The 16,312-nt window shown below is 41.8% G+C and overlaps 1 protein-coding gene across 1 annotated transcript in view; it reads left to right on the forward strand.

Annotated features, from left to right (window-relative positions):
* CCDC6 (coiled-coil domain containing 6) overlaps positions 1–16,312 on the forward strand; it is a 105,799-nt gene that overhangs the window by 40,943 nt on the left and 48,544 nt on the right. Inside the window, exon 2 of the mRNA XM_032842516.1 lies at positions 12,922–13,071. Coding sequence (XP_032698407.1) covers positions 12,922–13,071 — 150 coding nt within the window. The remainder of the gene's footprint in view (positions 1–12,921; positions 13,072–16,312) is intronic.

Below are 16,312 nucleotides of genomic sequence, written 5' to 3' on the forward strand. Positions count from 1 at the left end.
GTAGCCCTGATCCTTAGTAGCTGGGACCCTTGAGCAAGTAGCTTGACCTCTCTCAGCTCTTGTTTTTATGTGGGGCTGAAATACGGGAAACCCATGTATCAGTTGAATGAGATGTATAGGAGATACATAGAGATGTGTAGAAGGGGCCTCCGGCAGTGTGGGGGTTGTAATCGTCCGCAGAGTTAGTGATCCATTTATGGATACACACATATGTATGCATGCATGTCTAGAACATTAAGTTTGTATATTTGTTTACGTTTTTACCCCTCCTTCGGGAGTCGTTGGACTGCTTCTGTGCTGGGCCTTTCTTCTGTTACTGCCGTGGATTAAATACTTCCCTTTTCTGCGTAGCTTACTCGCATTTTAAATCCCTTGGTTGTTCAGGCTATTTTATGCAGCCAAGATGACTCCGAGGCCAGCTGCTAAAGGTATAGATTAATGATGTTACTTTCACCTAATTGCTAGGATTATATACCCCTTCGGGGCAGGGACCATGTCAGTGGTCCTCGCTGCCATATCCGTACAATGCTTGCTATGTAGGAGATTCTCATGTACTGAAGTACATTGTAAAAATCTGATCACTGTAGTTGCTGCTTCTCCGTGTCAGCCCTTCTGGTTGGGAACTTATTATGGAGGGAAGCCTGCTGTTGACGAGGGATGCCTCCTGGCAGTAGTGCTGGGGCTCACCCCTGCCCATGTCAGACCTAGCAGGTACGTGGTTCCTGATGAGTCAAGGCACTTCGTGAATGACCAGCGTTCAGTCTGGAACAGTAATCGATCGCAGTCTCCACTCTCCCTCTAGGGTGAAGGTGACCACCAGTGAGCTTATTCTTGGCTCGATTGTTTTGTTGTTTTTAATTTTCTTCATGATGCCTCTGTCGATGAGAATGTACCTTCTGGGAGGAAGGACTCCTGTCTTTCTGCCGATTGAGCTGCCTTCCTCGTTCACTGGGGTCCCTGTACCACAGCTCCCCCTGTTGATCCTTCGGAGTAGGACGTGCTCTCTGGATTCCTTGCTCTGCTCGGTTGGCCGCTGAGTTGGCCGATGAGTCATCAAGCCCGTTTCCCAAGCTCGTTGAGCTGTAGCGATTCCATATTCCTGTTCTGCGGGTCTCAGTTACTGCCCTGGCACCAAGTTTGGAAACCTTGAGGTGTTTGGGGATAGGTAAGGGTATAAAGGGTGTGGCATTCATGGTTTTCTTGTGGGGAAAAAAAAATGGTAGAGGCCTCAGTTTTTACTTTTTAAGTAATCACTGCCCCCAGTGTGGGGTTTGAACTTATAACCCACAATCAAGAGTCACACAGCCTACTTGACAAAGCCAGCCAGGTACTCCCTAGAAGCCTCCATTTTAAGAGCACATCTTCCCAGAGCAGTGGATAACTTCCCCCAGGGCTTCTGAGCCAAAATGTACCCTGGAGATAGTAATAGCTTCAAGGTGAAGAAGGTGATGGGTTGAAGTTAATGAGTGATCGGAATCACAAACACAGAACCCTGATGTGCTTATTTCTGTCTTTGTATCTCTGGTCCATCCAGTTTATGACCGTTGTTCTTACAGGTGTGTGTGCCTTGAGACTCATAAGCGCAGACTCTGAGTTTTGGTCTGATTCTCTTTTTTTTGTTCTGATCTCTTTTTATATATTGCTTATACATCTGAAGAGATTACCCATCATGATCTTGTAGGACCAGTTCCTGTGTTTATAATTGGGAAAATGTGTTGTTATTCGACTGCGAGACTCTACATCCTCTAGTGCTATCAGGAAGCAAGGAAATGAGTTTTAGCAGTAGGAATTGATCATGGTATTATTCCCCCCCCCCCCCCCAAAAAAAGCTTCTGACCATACTTAATATGGTCATTAACAATGCAGGTCGTCCTCCTACTAATACCAACCTAAAGTACTATTCAAATTCTAGAGTTGCTCCTCTCTCATGCCGATCATTTATAGGAAAAACCTTGAGAGATTTTAGGAAATCTGTGTCTTCAAAAGAAGAAACTTTGAAAAAGGGAAGTATCCTGATTGAGTAGTATTTTACTGCTTCTCCCACTAAGAGATGAAAACTTTTTCCTACTCCCTTGATCTTAGATCATCCTAGCTCACCTGTACTTCCAGCTGAGTGCAGGAGCATGAGTGAGCTCAGTGAAACCAGCCAAGGGAATGCCTGTAGAATGACGACAAATGATATATTGTTGTTCATGAGCATTATATTTTGGGACGGTTTGACACATAGAAGTAGATAACTGGTAGAACAAAGATACTCAGCCAGCGATCCTATTATACCCTCCCGTCCTCTCATAAGAAATCATCAGGGTTGGAGAAAACAGTCTTTCACATTTTAGTATAATTTGGATCAGTCTGATTGCTTCTCAATTTCCCAGGTGAAAGAGCTTCTAGATGCTCACAACTTTGTTTTTATAAGGAAAGGGAGGTAGCTGATTTGGGGCCATGATTCCTTTAGGGGAAGGATTGTTTGAGAATTATGGTATATTGGGGTAGGGCCTATGGAGCACTTTGAATGTACTACCAATCTGGTAAGTGTACCAATAAGAAATAGATAATTCTTTGAGGGAAAATGAGAAAATACCGAAGAAACTTGTATTTCAAAGAAATACAAACAAAGAAACAAAATTGTGCCTTGCATTGGTTCCATACTTAAAGAGGCAGGGGGAAAGCCCTTCTCCTTTCTCCTACATGTATAGGATGTTTTTGCTTTTATTATTTTAATTTTTTAAAATTTTTAAAATTTTTTATTAACATATAATGTGTTAATAGCCCCAGGGGTACAGGTCTGTGAATCGCATGGTTTACGCACTTCACAGCACTCACCATAGTACATACCCTCCCCAATGTCCATATTTTTTATTATTTTTAAAGTAATCTCTGTACCCAATGTGGGGCTCGAGCTCACAACCCTGAGATCAAGAGTCTTACACTCTTCCAACTGAGCCAGCCTGGTGCCCCTAATTTTTTTTTTTTTTTTGTAAGTTTTGATTGACTACAGACATTGTATGTCGAAGACTGAGATAATAATATTAATATTTATACCCGGAAATGAGCATGTCTCTTCTATTGGTCCATCAATGTGAGATTGAGTCAGTCTAATCAGTAATTGAACTGGCTTTGAGTTTTGCTGGTGGTTGTACTTCTGTCATTGTACCAAAAGCTTCAAATTGCTACAGTACCTTATACATAGAGTGGGGCCTCTGGTACCCCATTTTCCTCATGTTCTTGCTCTGCTGCTCTGCTTTTAGAGGTTCTCGAATGCCTTGGCTACAATAATCTCCATGCCTTTGCCCCTTCTTGAGCCTAGACCACTGGGGTGGTTTCTCATTGCAAGGCTCCTTGTAGAGGAAGGGGTGTTTCTCTCTTCGCCTGGTCTAGTCTTCCGTTTGTGTGCCTGGGCCATAGAGACGCAGTGTTCCAGCACCACTTTTCTGTAGACAGCCTCTGACGTGAATCTGGTGGGCGTCTTAGGGACAGAGTTTCCCTGCCTTTTTCCCAGAGGCAGTGGGTCTTTGCTTGAGAACTGGGGGGGGAGGAATCTCCACCCCCCCAACCCTTGGTCCACTCTTGGCCCAGGGCAGTGGGGAGTAGAGAGTTTGTTGTATCTCCCAGAGTGGCTTAAGCCCCCTACTTCATTTTAAATTGAGATCTAATTCACATACTATAACATTCACTCTTTAAAAATGTACAATTCAGGGGCACCTGGGTGGCTCAGTGGGTTAAACCTCTGCCTTCAGCTCAGATCATGATCTCAGGGTTCTGGGATCGAGCCCCACTTCGGGCTCTCTGCTCAGTGGGGAGCCTGCTTCCCCTGCTCTCTGCCTGCCTCTCTGCCTACTTGTGATCTCTCTGTCTCTCTCTGTTAAATAAATAAAATATTTTTTAAAAAATGTACAATTAAGTCGTTTTTAGTGAAGTTATGTAACCATCACCACTGTTTAATTACAAAGCATTTTTGTCACCCCAAAAAACAAGCCCATACTTTTTAGTGGTCATTTCTTACTTCACCCCACATTCAACCCCAATCACTCACTAACGTACTTTCTGTCCCATTGGATTTGCCCAATTCGGACATTTAATGTAAATGGAATCATATGTTCTGTGGTCTTTTTTGTCTGGTCTCTTTTACCAAGAAGATATTTTCAAGTGTCATCCATGTTGTAAGGTCAGGACTTTATTTTTTTTTTTTTATGGCTATACCATGTTTTATCTATCTTGTCATCAGTTGATGAGCATTTGGGCTCTTCCTGTTTTTTGGCTATAATGATAATGCTTCTTGGAACATTTGTATACACATTCTTGCATGAAGAAAGGTTTTTGGTGTTCTTTGGCATATACGCAAGAATGGCTTGAGTCATTCAGTGACTTGAGGGTTAACTTGGAGAATCATCCAGACTGTATGCAGAGGGCTGGCAGCACTCTGCTTTCCCACCAGCAGTGTATGAGGGAATAGCTGTAGGTTTATAGGAAGTCTCTCTCCAGTAGGGCAGGTTTCTTTCTCATACTCTTCTTCGGGAGGTCTGCCTCTTTTGGCCCTTGTGCTTTAACAAAGATTTTAGAATCAGCTCCTCAGGCTTCTCAGAAAACCCTGTTGATATTTTGATTAAATTACATTGAATTCATGGGCGGTTTGGGGAAGGATCGGCACATCTACAGTAGTAAATTTGTAGATCTATTCTTGCATTTTTCTTTATTAAGTGTATTTCAGTTCAGACTTACTTTCTTCATAGAGATCTTGGATATCTTTTGGCTGATCTCTTCTTAGGTGCCTTAAAATTTTCATGACTACATTAGATAATATCTTTTTGAGAAGTGTGTTCTGTTTATGGCTGGTATGTACAAAATGCCATGGTCTTGTCTGTCTGCTAATTATTTGAATTTTCTCAAATTTTTGAGTTTTATATATTTTTTTTTTTTTTTTTTTTTTAAGATTTGTGTATTTGAGAGAGAGCCAGCATGGGAGCAGGGGGAGGGGCAGAGGCAGAAGGGGAGAAAGAATCTTTAAGCAGACTCCCCGCTGAGCCCTGAACCCAATGCAGGGCTAGATCTCAGGATACTGAGATCACGACCTGAGCTGAAATCAAGAATCAGATGCTTAACCGACTGAGCCACCCATGCCTCTGAGTTTTATAGTTTTTAAATAATGATGCCAATAATGATAGTTTTGTTTTTTCTTTACCAGCCATCACACTTTGAATTTTTGTCTTGTTTATTTTTCTGTGCTTGATAGAACTTCCCAAAAATGTGTTTTGTTGTGAAATCTGTTTAAGACAGATATTAATATAATCCTGTATCCCCGGGGTTAGGTCATTGTGTGATCTTTTTTTCATCTCTGTCCTTAGAACTTTCATCTAATACCTTCTCAGTGTTGCTCTCCCCCTCCCATCTCACAATCTGTCTAGTTTAGTCTGCTTGTGTTTGTTATGATTACTGAGGTAGTTTCCTTCTTTCTACCATCTTTTTCTTTCTTTTTGTACCTTTTAACTTAAAATATTTTTCTGCTGGTTTAGGAGTTCTCTATTTCTATTCATTTACTAGTTATCTTTGAAATTCTACTGTGCACATTTAAAAGAAGTATGTTAGATCTTTAGGAAATATGAGGACCTTAAAATGTGTTAATTCTCACCATCCCTTTTGACTGACACTATTACTATTCAGTATTTGGGTGCTGCTTCAGTATTTTTGTTTCTGAATGACCTAGCACAGCCCAAAATGCCGGAAGGAACGAGGGGAGTCCTGGTATCCTGCTGTCACTACCCACTCCGGCTGGGTAGTACCAAGGGGACTGGACAAATTAAGAGCATAGCCCCTGGCTGGGTTTGCCAACACTGTTGCCAGATAAACTTGTTGCCGGAGAAGCCAGTAAGTATCAAGAGGGATTTGGGAAAGAGAAGGGGAGAAATTCATTTTGGATGCAGTCAGGCTCAATAAGCCTTAACAACTGACTTCCCACAAGGTTGACCCCTGGTGGTTTTATGGAGAGGTTCCGAGGGGTCCTGCAAGAAAGCAGATAGGGGACACATGGTCATGGGTGGGGTTGGTATATATGCAGCCCGTAATCATGGGCAAGGAAGGGGATTTGGTGGTGTGTGGTCTTCTAGGTACACACTTCTGGTCTTGACAGTTGGAATGTTCTGGTCACGACAGAACATCTCCAGCGCCTCCAGAAAGTGTGGTAAGAAATAAGCCCAGTGGGTTATAGTTAGAGCATGAGCTAAGCCGACTTGTCTCTTTCTGGTTTTAACTATTGGGGTCTGTAGTTGAGCAAGAGGGCTCACTGACAGTTTCACCTCACAGACTAGATGTTGTCTTTGTTGAGATTATTCTTCATTTTTACTAGTTTGTTAGGTCCTCAGTTCTTTGTGCATTGTAGACAGTTCTGGGATAAGTCCATCCTGTAGAAGCTTTCTTAGTGTAGATCTACTGGTGATAAACTCAGTGTTGGTTTATATTAGAAATGTGAGTTTTGTTTGTTAAAAAACAGTTTGTCTTGATCTCCCAGTACAGTTTGCCGGTTGTTCTGTCTTAGCATTTTGAGAATATTCTGTTGCCTCCTTTCCCTGTTGATGTTGAGAAGTGATTGTCAGTCTGCTTTTTCTTTATGGATCATCTGTCTTTTCTTTAGACTGTTTTTAAGATTTTTGTCTTAATGTGGTACAGTTGGATTAAAATGTGTCTAGGTACCAATTTTTGGTACTATAGATTCATGTCTTTCATTAGTTCAGGGACGTTCTCAGATGGTATTTCTGAGATACACCATCTGAAACCATCATCTCTTCAAGTATTCTCTCCCTCTTAATCTTTAGTGAGATAATGTGTCAGATTTTTCATTTCCTTCTTGTATCTACTGATATCCTCCCCATTTCCCATTTTCTTTTTCTTTGTGCTACATTCTGGATTAATTTTATGTCTTTCAGTGTTTGCTATTCAGCTCTGTCAAATTTGGTATTGAAATACAAAATGCAAGATGAATTTAAACATTTATTTCAAGAAATTCTCTTTTCTTTTTCAAACCTGCCTGATCCATTCTCTTGCTGCTCATTCACCATATTTTCTTTCTTTGTAATGTTTCAGATAAAACTATAGTTTCTGAGAACTTGAATATCTGATCATGAGTTAGTGTGTTATGTGTGGAACTGTAAATAGATTGTTTCTATTAATTTATTCATAGTGCATTGTGTCCTTGATGTGTGGTTTTTCTTTGGGAACTCAGCTGAGGGTCCTTCTACTTCAGATATAAACATTCCATTTTGATATTTCACTTAACCATTTGTTGTTGGACATCTTTTCATGATAGTAAGCGCAAACCATATATATATATATTTTTTTGATGGTTCCTCAATGTTTGTCTATGCATGTGCCATAATTATGTCCATTTCAACTTTTCATTAAATGAAGGGAACTCCATAAGACTTCATTGTTTTCTCATTAATCCTCTTGTACATGTTTCTTCCCAGGCTTTTTGGTAACTATCTTTTGAGTGCTTCCTTAGGCAAGATACTATGCTGAGCTCTTTCTGTGAGGTATATGAATTTTTCTTCACACCAACCCAGAAGGGGGTGCCGTTCTTTTCACTTCACGGAGGAGAAAGCAGTGGTCCCAAGGGGTCACATGGCTTGTCTGGGGTCACTCAGCTGGAGGTGGACATCTTGTGAAGTAGGCCGTCTGACAACAGAGTGGTGAGGCCTGGTGTTCACTGAAGCTGATCTGAGAGGCACAGCAGGTTGATAAAACCTAGTAGCTGTTGGAGTCCTTCTTAACCTCGAGATTCTCTGAGTTCTTCTTGTCCTGTAAGTCACCCTTTCTTGCTCTTTCTATCTTGCCCTGCAGTCCTGCAGATGGCCTGGGCATAGTATCTGGGGTAGAATAGCCTAGTGGCAAGGCTGACAGTGATTCTGCTCTGATCCCTGTGTACTTAGTGACTTGCTGGCAATACCGGAATGCAATAAGTAAGTGCTTGAATTTACTGATTATTAACTATTCTTACTATAAGCCTAGGTAGCGTGCAGTATGTGGAGGAAAGACAAAACGACCTAGTGCTTCCACAGACCAAGTGGGAAGTTCTAATGCTCACACATCTGATGTGTGAAATCATCTCTCTAGTTCTTCTAATCGAAGAAGTGAAGGTACTTAATGGACTTATCTTCTGTGTCGCCTGCCACCCACCCCTGTGGTACTGGTACATAAGTGTTAAAGAGACCCAGCAGGACCACGGCAGGACATTGGTTTGTTGTGGATAAACCCAGCAGTACAGCTGATATTCAGACGAATCCTCTGAGGGGCACCATCCAGCATGGGTTCTGTTGAACTCAGCATCTCCCTGGACTGTGCTGTGGTGACCCTAGTAAATGACAGTGGAGACAGCACAGGGTTTCAGTCACTTTCCTGGCTTTGTGTTGGGTGGCTCCTGCGATTTTAACAATTTGGTTTCCGATGCTATTTCAAACTGAGATGTTAAGATGATTAAAATACGGATTGTAAGTGACTAGGCAACAGAAGAGTGAATTTAAATAATATATTCAAATAGATTCCTAAATTTAGATAATTAAAATAATAAATAGAGCCTGCCTGGATTCTTAAGCATTTGAGCTTCAAGGTAATCTTACCTTTATGATTTTTGTCATTAAGACAAGTCAGCAATCAACTTAAAAGTAATTTTTAAAAACAAATGCTAATGTGCTACCTTGGTAGTCACTCGTATCTTCTCTTGATTATACCCTCTACCTATGACTGCTATCAAATACTGATTGCCTGCTTTGGAAAACTGTTCTTTTTCTCATGCTTGACAGATCAGGAATTGCATCATCCTACATGAGTTTGGTTTTGGCACTCGGGTTTTTCTCATCAGCAGTGAATGCTGCTTTTGAGAGTTTTTGAATTCTCCTTTCTCTACCCGCCCTTGATCTCCAAAATGCTGCGATAAAGAACAGAAACCCTAAACAATCACACTGGAAACTCCTATCAGATTTGTGCCCTGGTGGCCATCCTAGCAGTGGGTTGGAATGGGCTGTTTTCCTTCTTTACAGAAAATTGTGCTCAGAGTATGGTTGCCTAAATATGTGGTGACTCGGGAGAAAATAATTCTTCTAAGAATTTTGTTGGTGTTTATTTTTGCCAGAGTACTTCGTAAATTTCTCCTGTTCTCCTTCCTCCCCTATTTCTTTACTATTTCCCTCTTTTTTAGTGTTGGATTTTTGATAGGCAGGGGAAAGAGTGAGTGACAGTGAGATGCCTTCTGCTGTGTTCCTTGTGTTTACAGACCTCAGATGATTATTGCTAGGGGAATAAGTGAGTATGGTTATACTAGAGCCACTCAGTTTCTAAACACAGCATCTAGAGCCATATTGAACATGCAGCTATAATCACAGATATTGAAAAAATTTTCCCCGGATTTTCCCAGTCTTCAATTCTACAGACATAGGCAGAACACAGAGTAAAGTTTTCCTCCTTCAGAGCATTCCTAATTTTATGTTCACATTTTCTTTTGGGAGTTTATGGAGTTACAGGTGAGCCATGATTCTTATATTTAGCTTTTGAAATGCAGTTTTATTTTCGAATTTGGATGTCTTTAGGTATGCTGAAATTGTCAAGCATTTCGAATAAAAAGGGAAGCAGTAGCTTGTTTTATCTTGTCCCCCTGGTGAATGGTGCCTGGGCCTTGCTTCTTTGTTCCTAGGCCACTGTCTCCCAGGCTCTTGTCTTTGGTGGTGGTGGTGGGGGGGATAAATTGGAAGGTTAATTCACTTACAGCTTAAATAAAAGGCTTGTTTTGGAGTTAGGGGAAAAAAGAGCCAGGCCCCAGACTGACATTGGGAAGACACAGCCCATGGCATGGGAGACGGCTGCAGGGGAAGTGGCGGATGCTGGCTGCTTTGTGTGGCTCTCCACGCAGACTCTGGGCATCAAGTTCACCCCTGGTTGTCCGTCCACTCTGTCTGATCTTCTAAACAATTTTCTCTGAGGCTCTGTTGGATACAACACATTGCCTTTTGTCCTCGTTTATGTGTTCATTCCTACAGTGGTTGTGACCAGTTAGAAAGAGGGTGGACTTGGTTTTACATTTTGGGGGACTTGGAAACTTGTCCTCCCAGTGGTTTTCCTCTGGATGTCAGATGCCACGGGAGGCAGACTAACCACCAACCCGGGTTTGGATGAAAACGTGGCAAAAACTGAGCTTAAAGGAGGCCTTTGATGGAGTCTGTGAGGGCCTCTCCAGCCCCCGTGAAGTTAGGCTTCAACAAGCCTCCCCAGAGCAGTTCCGTATGTTATTCAGGGGTCCTGAGAGCGGCATTTTCCATGAATGGGCTTTGCCTAGAATTAAGTGGCTATTCTGAAATGGTGAATAATTTTGTTAGCTAAAGCCTCAGCCTCAGGACCTGCGTTGTGTCACTTACTTGGGAAGGCACTTTACAGCAGATCTGGGGCTCTTCAACGCCTCCCCGCCCCCATCCTTTTAAAATTTTGCTGCTTTCTCTGGGAAGAACTGCAAAGGAAGCCAGGTGCTCTGTGAAATACAGACCCTGCTAATTATTCAGAGCGCTTTTTCTTAATCAAGATATAATTCACGTACAATAAAATCCACCCTTTTAAAGTGTATACACCTCATTGATTTTTAGTATATTCACAAGGTTGTGTAAACCGTTAGCACTGATTTCAGAACATTTTCATCGCCCCAGAAAGAATTTGTCCTGTGCTCATTAGCAGTCGCTTCCCATCTTACCCGCACGCCCACGCCCCCGCCCCCGCCCCCCAGCCTCTGGCAAACACAAATCTGCTTTTCATCACCGAGTTCTGTTTTATATTATACTGAAGTCTGTTGTCCCTGATACTTAATGGTTAGATGAAGGGGGAGGCAGGGGAGCAAGCTCCACAGACAAACACTTAGGGCTTGTGCCTTATTTCTAGCTTCTTACTTCCAGGCCCCAGTGCGAAGGGGAGGGGTGTCCCCGGAACCTGGGGAGAGTCTGGCCCTCTCCCTGCTGGTGATCAAATACACCAGGTGTCTAAAATACTGAGCGTGTGGCAACACGTAAGAGGTTGAGTCTGACCTGATGATGACAATAATGTATGGCCAACACCCTTTCGAAAAATTAAGGGCAGAATCGCAGTATTGTAGTTCTCTCTACCTTTCTGTTCTGTAACTTTCAGAATTCTCAGGAATCAAACCATGTAGGACGTTGTCAGTCAAAACCAGAGAAACAAATAGCTTGGACAGATTGAGGGCTTGGATCTACGTTTCAAGTGTGCTTCCGTAAATACTTTGGGTTCCTGCCCGTTGCACTGGTATTGACACCTGGATGTATGTGAGTTTTAAAGAGGAGTGGGGAGTCATTTCAAGGCAGGGAGGGGAAGCGCCAGTCCTCAGGAGATTTTCTGGGCCGTGGTGGAGAGCACGGCACTTGGAAGGGCTTATAGAATATCAGGTGTGAGGGAGCCCACTGGAACCTAGGGACCTCTCCCTGGGTGCTCTTGGATGGAAAGAAACATTTATTAGCTGAGACGTGCCCTTAGGGGCTCAGTTCTCCTGACCTGTCTCAGGTGGTTTCTATTGGACCTTCACCCAAAGTTCCCATTCTTTGTGTAGCTCTGTTTTTCAGTTGAAGTACTCCGGGTGGCTCTCTTGTAGAATTCCGCGACAGGCAGTTCTGGGGACTGGGGTGCTTCCTTTTGGCCACAGGAATGGGGAGCACAGAGGACCGGCTCCCCGGAAACCGTGGCTGTTAGGGCACGGGCGCTGGGGAGGTGAGCGTATATGTACAGAGATCAGACTTGGGAGGTGGTTGTTGGGGGTTTTACAATAAAAGGTAATTATTTAGTGCTGCTGCCCTTTTGTCTCCTGCCCCTGGCTTTTGTGTTATTTTAAGTGACAGGTGCTGGCAGCTTGGAATTGATGGAGCTCTTTCTGCCTCCACTTGGCTGATAAAACAGGAACGCATTATTTGGGATTAAGGCATCACAATGATGTGGCTTAAAAAGTGTTTTGAGTAGAGTTGAGTTCACTTGAAACAGGTTTTTCTGAAAAGATGAATTTCCTTTAAGGATGGTTAAGTTTTTCTGTTTATTCTGGTAAAACATAGCATGGGCTGGGGGGATGCTACAGAATAATATTTTCATCTCCGTTGAATTATCTGGACCCTCTTTTCTTCTGTTTTTAAAATTCTGTTTTTAAAATATGCCTGTCCTTGCCCTCACCTCCAAAAAATCCCCAGTGGGAAATTAATAAAGTAAAAAATAAAACCCCTTTCATCCACCCTTACTTTTCACTGGTTGGATTCCTGCTTCTTCAGTAAGACTTTCTAGCCACTTGGGTGTTTCCTTACAATTACCCTTCGTTGAGCGTGTCATCGAATTCATGTGGACCTGCATTGCTTTTAAAAGTGCATATCCAAAGCCTTTCAGTAACATCCTAAAGAGGTGACAGGATTTTACTTTCAAGCAAGTTGAACTTCTCTGCCTCAATCAAACTTGTTCCCTAGATATTTTAACTATAACCCTCTGAGATGTAGTGACCTGCAGGGAGTTAGCAGGAATGGCTGGCATATACCCCACAACTGGACCTGTCTGCCATCTGCAGAGCTCTCTGTAGTCTAGTGATTGACTTGGGATCGATTCTAAAAACTGTAATAGAAAAGTCTTTATTAATGCCTTTGAAATACCACTTTGAGAGGCCGTACATATACAGGAAGGCCCTTTGGGGGAATAGCCAGATTTGCTTTTGGGGTTGTGACTCAGCCCCTCTGGTTTATGCATCTTGGGGTGCATTGGTTTACAGTTAAAAACAGAAATCTCCTTAAAATGGGTGCCCTCTCTGCAAATAAGAACTGTATTTTAATTAGTAAATTTCCCATTTCCTTAATGTATTTTTGTTGTTGTTGCTCTCTTTTCATTTATCCTCCCTGCCCCCCTTTTTTTTTTAAACAGCAAGCCAGGGCTGAGCAAGAGGAAGAATTCATCAGTAACACTTTATTCAAGAAAATCCAGGCTTTGCAGAAGGAGAAAGAAACCCTTGCTGTAAATTATGAGAAGGAAGAAGAGTTCCTCACTAATGAGCTCTCCAGAAAATTGATGCAGGTAAATTTATCTTTTCTCCCTTTACATCTTTCCCTGCCTGTTTTCCTCTCTAGGAAGAAATGACTTTGATGGAGCACTTGGCTTGAAACGTTTGCTGATGAGGTTGTAGCTAAAGTTCTTTGGAGATTAAAAATACCAGGTAAAGATGGCAGCGATGTAATACTCAAGACTCTGGCTCTGTGACCCATCTGCTTAGGTAAGGGACGATATTTTATATTTTGAGCACCTCTCAAAGTTGCTGATGAGCCTGAAGCCTTAGCACAGGAGTAATTGCTATCTATATGTGGTGTTTTGGAAATACGAGGATTAATACTAATGTATAAGGAGGACTTCTTTCTCCTTATACATTGAATCTATAATGAATACATAAACATTTTTGCAACAGGAATGGGTCTTTTGCACCAGAATATGAGTATATAAAGTGAAATGTCAATTTAGGGGGAAAATATAAGATATCTGTGGTATGTTGTTAAAATTACGTGCAATCAGGTGTGTTCAGATGGGTGAGTAGTATGTTCCTGAACAGATATTAGACAGCTATTATAACTTAACATTAATCACTAATAGTTTATAGAAGACACAACACAAAACATGTAGGAAGGTTTGATTTCCACCCCCCCAATTCAGAAGGTCCTTTTTTCCCCCCTCAAAGCTTACTAGTAAATTTACACAAAGTAAAATTTGTTTTAGGACAAATTATTTTGTGGTTCACTTAATATGAACTTAAGAATAAGTGGAATATTAAGTTTTCATTATATACCACAGCTTGCCCAAGATCATGGGCAGGTGTAGAATTATGCCAGGAGGACAAGTAATTCCACTTTTTCAGGTGACTAAGAGAGGTAGATGCATTTCCTCGTATCTTCTGTTCAGGGACATCGCTAACCACTCCATTCGTTGATATGGTTGAAGAACACATTTTAGGGAGGTTATAATAAAAGGATACTTGAGGCTTTTAAAATAATGTCCTAAATCCTTTTCTAAGCTTCCAATGTAGACATTCCTGTAAGAGAAGGCTGGAAGCTCTAGTCTTAGGACCATACAGTGGTCCAGACAACAGAATCTTTATTTCATTCTCATTTTTCTTCCTATTTGCTGAATAAAGATACTGTTACTCTCTTGCACAAAATTTGATTTAGCTGGCGGCTGTTGAAATGTGAAGAAGAGAGGTAGCCAGGAATTATTGTCCAGCAGAGATTTATGACAGAATTTCTGTGTGGAAACTCTATGGACTCATGTGCCTTTTGATTTAGAGGAAGAGAAGGGGAGGAGGTTAGTCTCACCTTTGGCGCTCTCTCATGGGGGCAACATCAGACCACTTAAACTTCGCATGTTACTTCTAGAACTGTAGGGATGCAGTTATGGTCTGTTCTTCTGAGTTTACTGTGTAACCACGCGCCCTAATTTTTAACCCTACAAGAAATATATTTTGTTTTCAACTTGAATGGTTGTTAGTATTTATAGTCTTGTATCAAATTATTTATCAGGCTGCCCAAAGCTAGCAAGGTCATCATGCTCTACTCCTCTTCTTTGTGAGTGGTTCTGTGATGTGTAGTTTGTTATCATAAACTACCTTTTCCCCAAAGACATTGATGTCTCTTAAAATAAGACACTAAGTAAGAGTGAGAACAAAAGAGCCATGCACAGCAGGAAAGGGAATTAGATATAATAATACATTTGGCATAAGAAGGTTTGAACTTAAAGTTTAAGTCCTGAACATCCTATAAATAAAGCTATACCCTGCAGAAATATAGTGATTTTTTTTTCGTAATTCTTATATCTAAAAAAAAAAAAGTTTTACTTGGTCAGGAGAAAAAAATTTTTCATATATTAAAAACTGAGGGGCATAATGGATCTTTTCTCAAGAGATTGAAGAAGGTATGACCTGAACAGGGCAATAAATTGTTTTTGCTGGGAGTAGTATAACATGTACCAATAGTTTCCATGTGGCCAAATCTTAGGTTGGCCTTTTGTCAAAATAAAGGATTTCCTATGAAGGTGTGATTCTGTTGTTGGGGGAGCTCTTGGTGAGACTGGCTTATTTGGGGTCTGACTTGTAGGATCTGGACAAATGAATGATCAGCATGTCTCTGAGACAGCCTCCCAAGAATCCCAGTGTGGTTCTTGGGCGATCTGTATTAATACATACACACACACACACATGCATACATTGTAGCAAGATAAACACAACACAAAATTTACCATTTCAGCCATTTGTGCAGCCATCACCACTGTTCATCCCCAGAACTTCTTGAAAACCAGACTCCATACCCATTGAACAGTGACTCATCACTTCCCTCCTGGTTATTGGGCTCTTGAAAGGAGACGGGTGTCGGGGAGTTTGAGGTTGAGGTCTCTGGCACATTCTAGCGCTATGTCTGTTCTGTGGAGTGATAGGTCATCTCTCACTTTAGACATCAGGTGTCACAGTATACCATTTTGTGGTGAATATCCCTGAAGGCCTCCTCTGGTTTTGGCTGGTTGGATAGAGCTGGGACAGTGCAAGGGAAAAAGGCCGCCCCCCTGTGGCGCCCATCCCACTGTGGTGCCCTCCCGCTAGGCTTGCCTCAGGGACTTTAGCCAGTCCTTTGTGGAAGGCTCACATTTTCTGCCACCCAGTGTAGAAGAATGGATCTCCATCTGGAGGCTTTTAGAGTAATTGGTACCAGTAGACTTTTCTAATTGTGTAATTACTTTAATATGGCTCTCTAGGATGGTGCTTCTAGAGAGACCTTTTTTTGAAAAGCTTGCAAGAGACACCTCATGCAGGTGTCCCTGGTTGACAAATGAGGCCATGGACTTGTTCACCAGGAAAGTGTTTGCTTAGCATTTTTCACCCAAAGGCCACTGAGAGGCTGTTGGTAGAACAGTTTTGGTTTTGTCACCACACTTTGACTGTTGTCTCTGAGAGTGATTGGACAGAGCTTCTGTGTGCATTTCAAAGGAATTATTTGGGTCTGAGGACAAATTGAGATTATTGCTGTGGAGGAAGCACTTCCTTTCCCATTTGCCATGATGGAACTGGTATCTAAAGCCTTTAAAAATGGAAATTTGTTTAAGCATGGATGAGAGGAAATCCTTCTGTCCTAGATCATCAAGTTTGGGAGATAGCTCAAATATTTTCAAATATGTTAAAATCACTGAAACAAGCACACTAAAAGCATGTTTTTTTCTCTTGTTTTTGTATATATCCACTGGGTAGCCAGAAAATTATACTTTCATTTTATGAAAACTTGTCTGA

This window comes from Lontra canadensis, unplaced genomic scaffold (genome assembly GCF_010015895.1).
Source record: "Lontra canadensis isolate GAN:19392208 unplaced genomic scaffold, GSC_riverotter_1.0 scaffold3, whole genome shotgun sequence".
Taxonomy (NCBI): domain Eukaryota; kingdom Metazoa; phylum Chordata; class Mammalia; order Carnivora; family Mustelidae; genus Lontra; species Lontra canadensis.